The sequence below is a fragment of the Aquarana catesbeiana genome, linkage group LG04 (genome assembly GCF_042186555.1).
Source record: "Aquarana catesbeiana isolate 2022-GZ linkage group LG04, ASM4218655v1, whole genome shotgun sequence".
NCBI lineage: Eukaryota > Metazoa > Chordata > Amphibia > Anura > Ranidae > Aquarana > Aquarana catesbeiana.
This window is the reverse complement of record NC_133327.1, coordinates 620,898,763-620,914,542: the sequence shown is the minus strand read 5'-3', so window position 1 is coordinate 620,914,542 and position 15,780 is coordinate 620,898,763. Positions and strand designations below refer to the sequence as shown.

At 44.4% G+C, this 15,780-nt stretch overlaps 1 protein-coding gene across 1 annotated transcript in view; it reads right to left on the bottom strand.

Annotated features, from left to right (window-relative positions):
- ACBD3 (acyl-CoA binding domain containing 3) overlaps nt 1–15,324 on the bottom strand; it is a 53,095-nt gene extending 37,771 nt beyond the window's left edge. The window contains exon 1 of the mRNA XM_073628308.1: nt 15,043–15,324. Within this exon, the coding sequence (XP_073484409.1) occupies nt 15,043–15,253 (211 nt within the window). The 5' untranslated portion in view covers nt 15,254–15,324. The remainder of the gene's footprint in view (nt 1–15,042) is intronic.
- Between the last annotated feature and the right edge of the window lie 456 nt (nt 15,325–15,780).

The following is a 15,780-nucleotide window of genomic DNA, read 5'->3' as shown; positions in this document are numbered from 1 at the left end:
CTTCTGCAGCAGAGAATGGCATTTTGTGGCCCGACTTTGGGGTCCCATATCTCAGGGCTACTTGGTTTAGCCGCGTTTGGCGTCTGAAACGTGGAAAACTTTAGCGCCTGAATCCATTTTTTGCTTCTGGAAAAACGAGGTTAAACGCAACTGCCTAAAAACACCAAAAAACGAGACTGTGTACATGGACACATAGGATAACATTGAATGGGTTCAGGGGCAGTTGAAAAAAGTGTCCAACTGCCTCTGAACACGAGTTTAACAGCGTCTCGTGTGCATGAGGCCTAACTGTCCTTTCATGCGGCAACCTTGAGTGAGGATACCTGAATCTGCTTTGTTAAAAAGAAAGCCAGCAACTACAATGCAATATTTCAGTAACACGTGGAATCCATTGGGCTGAATACCTCAACACAAAAGTCCCTGAGAAATAAGAAACTGTTTTAAAGTGTTTGTTACGCTAAAAAAAAAAGGGATAAAAAAATAAATAAAAATGGATCCTGTTCCCTTAAAGCAAGTTATACAGCACAGTGCTTGTGCTGTGTAATTTTTGCCCCTTTTATCACCTGAAATACCTGGTTGATCCTGCCTGGTTCTGCCATTCCCTTTGTAAATTGACCACGGTTTATGATGGCTGCTGAACCCTGACACCGTGGTCAGTTTACGTGCCTCTGTCACGGATGCAATGTTCAGGCCTTAGTGGCCAATCCCCAGGCCTGAACACAGACACATAAGGGAGCAGAGAAACTCATTAACCCTGTATAAGCTATGACACTGACATGGTGCATATATAGGGATTAGACTCAGGGCTCTTGCAGAAAAACAATGTCCCGGTGGGGTCTGAGAGCCTTGAAAGGACAAAGTAGAAGATTCTCTATAAATTATGCCTGCAGTGTTAAAACTGGATTTTGCCGCTTCTCATCTAAGACGTGATGGTCCCTGGTGTTTGTTAATCTGGAGTGATTAATTTCTTCAATGAACAGCTAAAGTGGTCTGCAGTATTTCTTACAAAAGGGGTAAAGAAGGCCAAAACCCCTAAGCATTCCATCACTCCAAATACAAATTATGCCAAAAGAAAAAAAAAAACCTTCCATTCTGCCAAAAGGTGTCCTGGGGTTGTAACTGCATGAACAGATATGGAAACAAAAGCAGAATCTTCAAGATGAATTGCCTCTGGATAGTGAAGCAGGGCAGCCAGCCAGAAAGCAGCTGTCACCCTTTTAGAATCAGTCTCCATTTACACACGCTGGCCTTGGCTGTAGCACATCTAGGTTAATAAGATGTGCCCTGAGCACCGATACATACAGAGCTGAAACCTGCCTATTTATCATGCAGGCTGCTTCAGGGAGGACACAAAGAAGACTACTGAAAGACCTGTAAAAATGCACATGACTTCCACTATGAATTGGAGGATGGTTATAATTATAAATACATCCAGACCTTAGAGGAAAATATCTCCCCGGCAAAACTGTTTGTTTGCCTGGAGGTCATGTCAATCCAATGGCAGGTCAGTGACTTAAAACTACTGATTTCAGAATTTGCCAGGCAACTAGCATGTTAGGAGTCTAGTGATGGTGCCTACATATTAGTCTTCACTACATGATCCCTTTAAGGCTGGGTTCACACTGTTGTGAATTGGATGTGGGGTTCCCTGCATTCAATTCGCATTTCAGGAGATTGTGAGCTGCTCTCTATGTAGCCGGTTCACACATCTTTGCAGCGGCTCCGGTGCAAATTGTACAGGAGTCCTGTGTGTCTTTTGGTCCATTTCAAGTCCAAATTCAGCCAAAAATACAGGCTGAAATCTGACCTTAAATGGTGAATGGAGACGCACCGGTCCCCTGCTATTCCAGCAGTTAGTACAGCGCCATCCCTACACCCATTACTAACTGCTGGAATAGCTTGGTGCCGGCTTATGGGCACCTGGAAATGTGAGTGTAATATCTTCTTTTAAACTTAGCACTAATAAAACAGTTTTTACATACTGCGCAATGATCGTTGTCTGTTTCTCATGAGGAGGACATGGTCTATAAATAGCGCATTGAGGTCAGCAAAGATACGGAGTATGTGGAGTGGTTATCCCTACTAAATGAACCAAAGGCGCAGTTTTAAGCGGCTAATCCAGGTGGTGGTGTTCCTGTCACGAAAGTGGTAGAGGGGTCACGAAGCGTCACGGATAATATATGTTACAGATATCTTGGCAACTATTGCACACTGCACTTTGCACATGAATTTGGACATTATAGTCTGGTCATAAATGTCACATACCAATTTTTGTATCTATTTATGTTGAAATTTATGTAAAATACACCCAGTAGGGTGGGTAATTGGGGCTCTATTGCATGTAATATAGGATTCTGGGGGGAATAATGATTGTGTAAGCATAGAATCTAACAGAGTGGTATATCTTAAGTAAAGTAGCGCATTGAACACATATATATATTTTTTAATAGAGGAACGTGTGCACAAAAAAAAAAAAAAAAATGAAAGTCAAAACCTATAGCTACTTCATGGGATCTGCTGAAGATTTTAAACAGGACCGAGGTTAAGGAATAAATTATTAGGTTGGTTCACAGCAAAAAGCAGTGCAGAAAGGATACAAACCGTGCACATTTTCCACACTGTGCTCAGAATGCACATTGTTACCGACAGCCGTTTGCAGGCACCAAATTGCATAGTACCACAGTGGCATGCAATTTAGTGTTGTGCATTTTTTAAAAGTTGCACATGCACTGCTTTTACTGTGTTCTGGTGCAATTTTCAGCCCTTTCAATAAAAAAAAAAAAAATCACACAGGACGGCAGACCATGGATTTAGGTGTGAACCAGTCCTTAGTCATAGCATGTTCCTACTACAAAAAAAAAAAAAAAACTTCCTCTGGCTCCTAGCTATATATGCATATAGTGTCTGCAGTACAGAAGCTGCCATCTTAGCCTCTGTTTAAATTTGCAGTTGTCATAGGGCTGAACAAGTGATCAGTTATGACACCAGCCATTTGATGGCTTGACAGTTTGGTTGAGATCCAAAGCAACTGTAAAAGTTATCATTCATGGTACGCCTTGAATGAAATTGTTTTCAAAAACAGATAAATCAATGAGTCTATTTCTGCTTTAAAGTATAACGAAAGGCAAAACTTTTTTGCAGTTTTGGATGAAGTGGAGAGGTATCAGAATGCCTGTGAGTTTTTGTTGCTGTCTATGCCCCTGTTAAGGCCACTTTCACACTGAGGCTCTTTACAGGTGTTTTAGCGCAAAAAATATTGCCTGTAAATCGCCTCCCCAGCGTGAAAGACCGAGTGCTTTCACACTGGGGCGGTGCGCTTGCAGGACGGAAAAATAAATAAATAAAAAAACAGTCCTGCAAGCAGCATCTTTTGGGGTGGTGCGGGAGCGGCGTATACACTGCTCCCACATCACCCATTGAAATCAATGGGCAGCGCTTTGGCAACAATGCTTTTAACCCCTTCTTTGTGCCGGTAAAAACGCTGCTAAAACAAATGGCGCTTTATTGCAAGCGCGGGGCGGTCTTCAGTGTGAAAGTGGCCTAAGGTTACTTTCACACTGGGGCGGTGCTGGCGTTAGCAGCTCTTTTCGGCCACTTTTAACCCCCACTAGCGGCCGAAGGGTTAATAGCACCCGTGTTGCGGCACTTTGGCAGCGCTGCCTATTCATTTCAATGGGCAGGGCGTTTTGGAAGCGGTGTATGCACCGCTCCCGCACCGCCCCAAAGACGCTGCTTTCAGGATATTTTTTCCCGTCCTGCAAGTGCTTTGCCCCAGTGTGAAAGCACTCAGGCTTTTACACTGGGGTGGCTTGAGAGGCGATTTACAGTCGCTATTTTTAGCGATAAAACACCTGAAAAGTGCCCCAGTGTGAAAGGGGTCTAAAGAGATCCACCCTCTCTATTTGTCTGTTTACCGTTAGCATCGTAAGTAAAAGAAAATCCCAAATTTGGAGTTGTCCTCAGAAAAGTAATAGAGGGGAAATCTTCCAATAGTGACACTAGTTCTGGTAACCTGGGGGCCCCAAAGGAATTCCCTTAAATTAGAGAGATTTTCTCTCACTTCCTGTTTGGCTATGGGACAGGAAGTGAAGAGAAATCTCTACAACAAGACACAGATGGCAAAAAATAAAAATCTTTATACTTCAAATGAGCTGACTGGATTGCCTAGTTTGGTTTCCTCCAAGCCAACTTCAAAATCTAGGTATATATAAAAAAAAAAAGAAGAATTACACAAAAGACATTGAGCGGTCACAAACTATATCCTAGAAATAAAAATCTGCCATATAACAACTGCAGACACACTATCACAAGCGGATGTACTGACATGTGGAAGATAAATTCAACTGTCACTAACTACTGATAACTCACAGCAGATAGGTTAACTATAAGACCTCATGCACACTAGAGTGTTTTTCTGCTGCTCCTAGGAGCACTTGGAATTGTTTTTTTCCCCCTGCCTTTAACCCCCATGCATGAAAGCCTACGTGTCCATGCAGACATTTAGATGCAGGAAAAAAAAAAAATGAATAAAAAATTCCAGTGCGTCCAGGAGGAGCAGAGTTTTGGCAAAAAAAAAAAAACAAAAAAAAAAAAAAAAAAAAAACAGTTGACGCGCCTAAACGCATATTTAGCGTTGGAAAGGTAATTAATTTCAATGGGCAGAATAAATTATTATTCTGGCCAAGGAAATTAATGCCCAAGTGTTTCACACGCCTAAACGCGTTACACAAGTTTACAAGCAACAAGTGTTTTTTCTGCCAAAACTCTGCTGCCAGCAGGAAAGGCGTCCAAGAGGGTTTAGCAAAACGTCTTGTGTGCATGAGGCCTAATACAAATATAGCAAACACTGATGGAGGCAAATTGGACCTACATAACAGTACCACAAAACGCATCAGGTATAATCAATGACATGTTTAATAGGTGCTGAATATCAGAGAGCTAATCCAAAATTGCCAATCATCTGAATTTCCTATTTTAAACTGTCCTAACAGTGCAGACATACCTTTCACATAAAGCCAAGTGTCCTGTTTTTAGGCTGGATTCACACTTTTGCGCTGCGGTTTGGGAACAGCACAGGCGTATCCAGGGTTTTCATGTGCTTTTCCCGCAGGCCCACAGACTTCTATTGGGTCGCACGTTTTTGCTGCTTTTTCTGAAAGTGGACCAAAAGTCCTACATGCTGTATCTTTGGTGAACTTTCAGAAAAAGCAAAAAAATTGCACAACCTAATAGAAGTCTATTACGCTGTGGCCAAACCACAGATTATACCAGTGTGAAGCCGGCCTTAAAGTAGAACTTTATTCAGAAAATTAAGTCCTGCTAGATCACTTCAGGTTGGCCCCTTTTCCAGGTATATGTGAAACATTAAAAATAAGTGTCTATACTGTTTAAAACCTGCTCTGCACATGTTCAGTTACGCTCCATTTTTAGGCACTGTTGAGTTTGTAGAGGCCGATCTGCTGACAGCCCTCCTTTACAGCCAAGGAAGCTGCTTCTGTTTGATCTGCAACTGACATGGTACTGCACATGTGATCAGTTATGACAGCAATAATGATTTACAGTTGGGTTGAGGACACAAGCAAACGTGACAGCAATTCTGGCAATCCAGGAATGTAACTTTTTTAAACTGTTAAATCGACGGGTTTAGTGCCGCTTTATAATTTACTGCTGTTCAGGGGCTCTGCGCTTCAGTGAAATGGCAGCCTTCAGCAAGAAGAAACAGGAGCAACGTTGGAGGCAATTTACAGCACACACTAATTTTAGTAGCATAATTATTAATGTGGAATGTATGATGATCCCTGCTAAAGAAATGTTTTTATCAAGTTGTTATGGATAAAGTTCCGCTTTACGTTGCATTATTTCCTTCTCAGAGGAGTGCAGTGTTGGATCAGTTGGTCGATGTAAGACCACACAGAGGCCGTCCTCTCCACTGGCTGAAAGCAGAGCTGATACCTGTGGGCTGCTGAAGGCACATAAAACTTTCAGTTAATAGCCTTCTCCTTTCTTCCATTCAATTTAGTTCACACCTGGGCGGCTTTTTAGTCGCAATACTTAAGCGGGATTTCAAAGCTGGACATCAGTGTGATTTGCACTGCTGATTTCATTGCAGTTTGGGACTTCTTTTAACAGAGGTCTATGCAAGTTGCAATAAAACCGGGGGCGTGGCCTGGAGCGGCATGGAATAGGACGCTGAACAACAGAGCTCTGCCGGCCATTGATCCTTTCAGAGCATCCTGAGACCGCAAAAAAGCAACCATAAACCCACAAATCAACGCCGCTGAACCGGAAACCTACCAGGAATATGTCGCCGCCAAAGAAAGCAACCTCAGCGGCTGTAAAACTTGGACAATTCCAGGACACAGACACCCCGAGCCAAGATGGCACCGCCACGCAGGGAGAGGAGCCTTCTGTCGGGACGGACACAGCAAGGGTGTTGGAGGCAATCCCTTCATGCCAAGAAGCCATCACAGCATGCCAGACCACCCTTACAGCGTGGATCGAGGAGGTTAAGGTGGACATTTCACTAGTCAGGCAAGATTTTCAGAGACTCAAGGGCAGGGTCACTGAGGCTGAGACCAGGCTGAGTAATGTGGAGGACTCCCTCCCCCCATTGCAGAACTCCAAGACGGAGCTGCAGCACCAAGTCAGCTATTACAGAAGCAAGATGACATCGAGAACCGGCTCAGACACTGCAACCTTAGATTTGTTGGACTCCCTGAGGGGGTAGAAGGAAAAGACCCCCCCACGTTTCTGGAAACTGTACTCTGTGACACTTACGGGAGAGAATCGTTCTCGCCAACGTTCGTGGTCGAACGTGCACATCGCCTGTCGGGCAGGCTACAACCACCAGGAGCGCCCCCTCGCACGTTAATAGCAAAATTTTTAAACTACAGAGATAGAGATGCCATACTCCGTCTCAGTAGAGTGAAGGGTAATATTCCCCTAGGAAACAAAATGGTTGCCGTCTTCCCGGACTTTTCAGCGGAAGTGCAGCGAAGAAGGGGCACATTCATGGAAGTTAAGAGGAGCCTCCGCATTAAGAATATCAAGTACACAATGCTTTTCCCAGCTCGGCTCCGCGTGGTGGGAGAGGACAGGGCTCATTTCTTTGAGGATCCTGAAGCTGCTATCGCATGGCTGGAGCAAAGAGAAGCCCAAAGATAAGTAGCTATAATACTTCTTTTCGGCCCAGAGTCACCCCATGGCCCCTCGGGGTCCCCCTCATGACTATACCCCGGACAGTCCCACAGAAGCATTTAAAGATGGAAACTATAAATAAGCCCATGGGCTGTGCAGACAGCCTTGTGTAACCCACGACTCTGAGGGGTCGAGCGATTGATTTGTACTGGCCTGGTTTGATTCTAACTGTCCCCTCTGCGCAGACATGCTCTGATGGACAGTATAGTCGCACACCCTCATACGAGGCTTTGGCAGGCTGGAGTTCGAGAGACTTCCATACAAGTATTACCAACATAATTTTGCACGATAGCCTTCTTCCCAACCTCTGTCTTGGTGGAACATTTTATAGATATATGCCCCTAAATTAGAAATATACGGTCCCCATATCTAGCTGGCGGAGTGAGTATCTGACTTGGAACACTCACCATGTGACGTGAGTCGAGTCCTGTAATGTGCAACGGTACACAGCGTATCTTCGCCCCACTTATCAAAGTTCACCACCTGACATGGAACACACAGATTATGGCTATGCTGTATATACCCTTTAAGGTTCCTGAACTTATTATTACTTTGGATACAGTGACTGCCTCAAAAATATTGGTATGGTATAACCTTTTTTCCACAGGTTGGGCATTGTTTATGCCATGTTGGCAGTTCGGGATAAATGCTCGCACCAGTTCTGGAAGGTGCAGGGCAGGGTGGGGGGGTCGGGGGTTTAAGAATCTTACAAGATGTACTGTATTGCCCTACGTCAATTGCATGTTTCCATTATTATAATAGTCCTATGGTGTTATTGGTAACGGCTCCTCGATACAAAATTTGTGCTAGGGTGCTGATAACTATGGGGTGCCTGAGTCCTGGAGTTCATTACTATCCTCACATCCCCAAACGTCCAACCTGAAATTTATTACGTGGAATATCCGCGGCATTAGACACCCCATAAAGAGATCAGCTGTGTTTTCACTGCTTAAGAAACAGAGAGCGGATGTAGTAGCTCAAGTGGAAACGCACACTGAGGGTCTTGCACACAAAGTGCTTAAGCGGCCATGGATTGAGTGGGCATTCCATTCAACGCACACCATGCTCTCAAGGGGGGTATCGATCTTAATAGCCAAAAATACTCATTTCAAACTCCAGGATTCGGTGATTGACCCTCAGGGTAAATATATTTTCTTAAAGGCTAAGCTGCATGGGGATTTGATTCTCCTTATGGCATTTTATGTCCCGCCTCCATTTAATTCTGCTGTTATTGCTGATGGGTTTGATTTTATGACTCTACATCCTAATATTCCGGCTATATGGCTAGGTGATTTTAATAACGTTCTAGATCCTGCCTTAGATAGATTCAGCAGCTCATCAGCCGAACCAGTGTCATCACATCCTACAAGGTTCGCCAGACTCTTAACAGATTTAAGTCCCAATAAAACCGGCAAAAAGTAGTGCGGGAACCTTTCATAATTACGTAGCAGCGATATGAATAGTTTCATTGCTGGCAATGGGGCGCGACTTGTCATGTGATTTGAAACTGTCAAATTGCATGACAAGTTGCACCAATGTGAACAGAGGCTTACTAAAGGCAAAAACTTTGTTCACTTTTCAAGAGCAGTTGCACACATTGTCCCCAGAGCTTAAAGTGTTTGCTACCCCAAAAAAGAAAAAAAAAAAAAAAAAAAAAAAACAGATCCTGTTCGCTTAAAGCATGAATGCTTGTGCTGTGTAATTTGGCCCCTTCTAACACCTAAAATACCTGGTTGATCCTGCCTTCCCCCATGTAAACTGACCACGGTTTATCATGGCTGCTGAGCCCTGACATGGTCAGGTCAGTCAGTTTACATGCCTCCCTCATCCGCAGCTCTCCTCTCTGCTCTCCCCAGGCCTCCCCTCTTGCTGCTAGCATGACTACACTAAAAACATACCATCCACTCTGTAAAATAACATGTGCCCATGTGTCTGTGTTATATAAAATAATGCAGATTATACCTTATATCAGAGAGTCTCCCGGCACTCACATGACTCCTCGGCTGACAGCTATAGCATCAGAGAACAATGGGGTGGCCCCTAAAGGTCACACATCTAGGTGTCTTGGAGTGGTAGAGTGGTAACCTCAGCCTGGACTCCAACCAGGCCGCCAACACATTTCACGCCCCCCCGGAGCTTAGTCATGGGGAATTCCCAGGTAACAGCTATAGCGGGCGGGGCCGAGCACTCCTGTTGACATCAGCCGGGGAGAAGAGAGAGCCGGGGAGTCACATGAGCCCAGGGAGAGGCTCTGATATAAGGTATAATCAGCATTTTTTTAATATATAAACACAGACACAGGGGCACATAATGTTATTTTACAAAGGGGATGGTAAGTTTATAGTGTAGTTATGATAGGAGCAGGAGGGGAAGGCTGGGGAGTAGAAAGGACATGGGAAAGCAGAGAGGAGAGACAGCGGAGGCACGTAAACTGACCATTGGTGTCAGGGCTCAGCAGCCATGACAAACCATAGTCAGTTTACAGGGGGAAGGGCAGAACCAGGCAGGATCACTCAGGTATTTTAGGTGATAGAAGAGGCCAAATTACACAGCACAAGCACTGTGCGGTATAACATGCTTTAAAGGGAACAGGATCTATTTTTTTTTTTCGTGTAACAAACAATTTAATAAATGTGGTGACGTTTTACTTTGTAAAGAATACCCAATAAGGTGCAAGGAAAAAAAAAACAAAAAAAAAAAAAAAAGAGCTTCACCACATTCACTAAGCTCTGGGGAAAATGTGTGCAACTGCACTTGCAAAGTACAGTCTAATTATCTTTAGCAAATTAACCCCCTTATGTTTGACCGTTTTAAAAATAAATCCTTTTAAAAGGTGCCTTAAAGTGTATGTGCTGACAAAAACTTTTTCTAGTTTTGGATAGAGTGAGAAAAGATTGACCTCCAGATGAGTTTTTACTTCTGGGTCTTCGTTACCTAGATTTTTCCTCACTTCTTGTTACGATGACCTGTTTCACCAGACAGGAAATGAAGGAAAATCTGCAACAGGAATACAGACTGACAAGGATTTTAGGTTTCCTCTACCCTACAAATGAAAAATATTTATATTTCTGTTGCTGATCTCCCCCCCCCCCCCCTTCCTGTCTGGCAAAACACTGTCAGGAAGACAGGAAGTAAGGATAAATCTCTCTAACAGAACCCCACAAACCAATAAAAATAGAGGTTCCATAAACCTAAATAAAAAATATTCAAACCTTAGCAATTCTTCTTTAACCCCTTGGCGCTGGCCTTTAAGGGGTTTGCTATGCCAGGAGGCAGGGTGGGGCTTATGGCCACATGACCGCTGTGATTGGAAAAGTCCCAATTGCAAACGGCGATCAGAAACTTTTGCGTGAGCCGATGGTCACTGTGCCAGGAGTGCGCAAGGCGTGTGCTCTCGGGACAGCACTGCTGGCGCTATTGCACGCCAATATGCTGCCGCTCCACACCACAGCTGCTGAGAGGCAGAATATTTGCATGCGCTCGACACCAAGAGGTTAAAGTGGAGTCAAACTCCACTTTTGAACTTGTACCTACAGGTAAGCCTATAATAAGGCTTACCTGTACCTATAATAAGGCTTACCTGTAGGTACAGCGAATATCTCCTAAACTTGAACTGTTTAGGAGATATTCACCAGCGCATCTGCTCTGAAGGGACGGCATACACGTGTTATACCTTCAGAGCTCAGTCCTGAAGCCAAGGGCTCCCTAGCGCATGCGCGGGAGTGACGTCATCGTGGCTCCACCCTTTCACACAGCCACAGCCCGCAAACCCAAAAGAAAGACCAGGAATCCCTGACAGCACTGCGTGGGAGGGATCCGCTTTACAGGTGTCATAATGTGTCAGTATGTTGTGCATACTAGCAGATTATGACTTAATCCTGCAGGGGGGCCTGCTAAATATTTATTTCAGTGGCGGTTTACTACCACTTTAACAGGTATTTGTCACAAAGTAAAATCTACTCTACGCATGCAACGATTATAAAAGGAAACTTGACTATAAAGTCATTATGCAAGCATTCTTAAAACCAAACTGGAAAGGTAACAATATGAACATAAAGGATTAAAATATTCAGATCCATTTGTTATTCTGCTGTCTGTGTCTCCACTCAGGAAATTCAGCATTTTGGGTCCTGGATGCCATGGTTACCGCAGCTGAAATGATGGAAAAATCACAAATTTTGATTTTTCACCGGAACAGGAAGAGAGGGGAAATCTTTCAACAGAGGCAGCTGACAAGAAGGGATTCCCCTCACTTTAGAGAGATTTTCTCTGACAATCTGTTATGTCTATAGGACAGAATGTGAAAGGTGAGTTTCCCAACCAATGGGACACAGACAGGGTAAAAAAAAAACCAAAAAACTAAATATATATATATATATATATATATATATATATATATATATATATATATATATAAACCACACACATATCAATCACTTAAAAGCTACATTCATTGTAATAGTAATGACACTAATGTATTGTTGAAAATGTCACCGATGAGCTGGACAAGGTGTGCTGGAATGAGGAAGGAAGTCTAATGAATAAGTGTGACATCATCAAACTGTACAGATATATATATATATATATATATATATATATACACACATACACACACACACACACAGCTATTATAGGAAGACACTGTACAGATATATACACACAGCTATTATAGGAAGACACTGTACAGATATATACACACACACAGCTATTATAGGAAGACACTGTACAGATATATACACACACACAGCTATTATAGGAAGACACTGTACAGATATATACACACACCGCTATTATAGGAAGACACTGTACAGATATATACACACACCGCTATTATAGGAAGACACTGTACAGATATATACACACACACACAGCTATTATAGGAAGACACTGTACAGATATATACACACAGCTATTATAGGAAGACACTGTACAGATATATACACACACACAGCTATTATAGGAAGACACTGTACAGATATATACACACACACAGCTATTATAGGAAGACACTGTACAGATATATACACACACTGCTATTATAGGAAGACACTGTACAGATATATACACACACCGCTATTATAGGAAGACACTGTACAGATATATACACACACACACAGCTATTATAGGAAGACACTGTACAGATATATACACACACCGCTATTATAGGAAGACACTGTACAGATATATACACACACACACCGCTATTATAGGAAGACACTGTACAGATATATACACACACACACCGCTATTATAGGAAGACACTGTACAGATATATACACACACCGCTATTATAGGAAGACACTGTACAGTGGCAGTCATAGGTATAGCTCTGCTGCTGCTGATTTCTTTGTGGCTTCAATAGTTAAAGCTGAATTCCTTTCCTTCAGTCTTGCACAGACTCCTCTCCTGTACTGCAAGTGGTTACTCTAATTTCACTGCAGGCTGTAAGCTTCCCCCAAAGCTGCAGCAAGTCAGATAGAACCCCCCTCATTTTCTGGCTGTAAGACGTCCAGCATCATTTATCTCTTTCCTCTCCAGCCTTACGATCCCTTGCCTGTCCCTTTCATTCACTGGATTTCAGTTCTTGCAGCAGGGCCCAAGGGCTCTATAGAAGAGTACTGGAATATTTTTAGGAAGCTATGTACAGCACCCTGCTGGCTCCTCCCATCTGCAATGATTTGCTTGCACTGCATATAGAAGCACAAAGACCCAGTAATGATGTCACTGGGTCTAAAAAAAAGTTATCCAATTAAATAAAAAATGAAAACATTTTACCTAAAAATGTCATTAGCATGTTGATGAGGGGAGAGAGGAACCAGGAAAGGTAAAGTATAGATTACATTTCAGCTTTAAAGACACTTTTTAGTAATGGACAATCATACACGGTATGCCATCCAATCAGATGAGTACAGCAGGATATCACTGCATTTCTCGGTTCTCCTATAGCAGACAGATAAGGGAAGGATCGGCATGTGGAATTATAAACACATCCTGCTCTGATTTCTCTACCCATAACCAATAGAGTTCATTCTCTGCAGGTACTATGATAATAAAGTACTATCACTATAACACAGTCAATGAAATCCTCACACACAGCACAAGTCAGTGTCAATGGGACACCGGGAGACACTTTATTTACAATGGGGCCATGCAGTAGAGGGGGAATGTTACTTGGGTACCATGGGGATAAAATAATCAAAGAAGCATGAGGCTCCACAAAGCAAATATTTGTCCCTATGGTGCAAGGCCGTACCGGAACCCCACAGTACAGTCATCACATGGGGGCCCATAGAGTATAATGCAATACAAGGGCCCCATAGTAAAGTCACCAGCATAAATGCCCTGTGATGACAGCAGTAGTGGATTGGATACATTTGGATAATATGGGCACCCTTAATATATACTGCAGCACAGGGGCCCCATTAACAGTCAAAAATATTCAGAAACTTAGTACATACCACAGTACAGGGGCCCATCTAGTAATGAGGTGGGGGCCGCATAATACTGACAGCTATATAAAGGCCACATAGTAAAGATGGCAATACAGAAATCACACATTACAGTCAGATGATATAGAGACTCCCAGTGTAATGATATATGGGGGCCCATGGTGTACATACAGGGGCCCCACAGTACAGTCAGAGGATATGTAGACTCCCAGTGCAATGATATATGGGGGCCCATGGTGTACATACAGGGGCCCCACAGTACAGTAAGATGATTTGAAGACTCACAGTGCAATGATATATGGGGGCCCATGGTGTACATACAGGGGCCCCACAGTACAGTCAGAGGATATGTAGACTCCCAGTGCAATGATATATGGGGGCCCATGGTGTACATACAGGGGCCCCACAGTACAGTAAGATGATTTGAAGACTCACAGTGCAATGATATATGGGGGCCCATGGTGTACATACAGGGGCCCCACAGTACAGTCAGAGGATATGTAGACTCCCAGTGCAATGATATATGGGGGCCCATGGTGTACATACAGGGGCCCCACAGTACAGTAAGATGATTTGAAGACTCACAGTGCAATGATATATGGGGGCCCATGGTGTACATACAGGGGCCCCACAGTACAATAAGATTAAGTTGACTCGCTGTGCAATGATATATGAGGCCAAGCAACACAGGGACCCCACAGTACATTCAGATGCTATAGGGACCCATAGTGCAAAGTAGCACAGGGACCCTACAGTCACATGATATGGGGACCCAAGGTGCTAAGCAATACAGGAGCCACACAGTACATTCAGAAGACATGGGGACCGATATGTATCATTGCACTGAGGACACATCGTGCATAGTAGCACAAGGGCCCCATAGTCACATGATATGGGGACCCATACTGCAATGATACACAAAGATCCATAGTGCAAAGTAGTACAGGGGTCTCACAATGCATACAAATGATACAGGGCCCCATACTGCAATGATATATGCTGACCCATAGTGGTACAGGGGCCCCCAGTCACATTATATGGGGACTCACAGTGTAAAGCAATGCAGGGAGTGCCACAGTCAGATGATATGGGGCCCCATCATGTGTAGTAGTACAGGGGTCCCAAAATACATTCAGATGATATGGGGGCCTCATACTGCAATGATATATGGGGACCCATAGTACATAGTAGTTCAGGGGCCCCATCATGAAAAGTAGTACAAGGGCCCCACTGTCACATGATATGAGGTCCCATAGTGCAAAGCAGTACAGGGGTCCAATAACACACTCAGGTGATAAGGGGGTCCTATAATGCAAAGCTGTTTTGGTAGTAGAGAGGCCCCACATACACACAGCAGTAGTGGGCCCTCAGGGGCCACTCCTCAGGTACCTCTCACCTTTGAAGAATTTCAGTGCCAGGGTGTAGAGCTCCTCCAGGCTGAACCCCCATCGCTGCTCCATGCTGAGCTGTCCGGCCTCCTCGTCCTCCTCCGCCGTCGCCTCCTCCTCTCCATCCGCCCCCTGTGGCGGCTCTTCCTCTTGGTCGGGGCTCAGTGTCAGCCCGTCTATGGAGACCTCCAGCCTCTCTACACCGCTCACCACCGCCATCCTGTCCCGGCCACGTCCCGACTTCCGGCTCCCAGACACGGGGGCGCGCACGTCACCTCCGCCAGCCAGCCAGTCACCTCACGCCTGAGCGCATGCGCGGACAGCTGGGCGTGGAGCGCGCGGCGCTTCCTCGCCCTTCCGAGCTGTCGCCAGTGACGGGCGCGCGCCCCCGCCTCCTGCCACAGTGACAGCCAATGGAGGAGTGACAACTGGCCGCGGTTGCTGGGGACACAGACAGGCCGAGCCCCTGTGTGCCTGGTTGCTGTGGACACCTCCTGGCCGCACTCCTCTGTCTTCACTCGGCCTGGTGTCCAGGGACAGCCCCCAGTCCTTGTCCCTGACTTTAGTAGGGATGAGTGCATTTTACAGTTTTTATTCTCCAAAAACTTCCCTGTAAATCTGGAGATTTGTGGCACAATGGTGGTGCACTGGGCATGAATGGCTCCTAAGGGGTATCTTTTCTAGTTGTGTCAAATAATGCCCCCTCCTCAGTCTTATTGTTTTATAATTTATAAAAGTGAAAAATA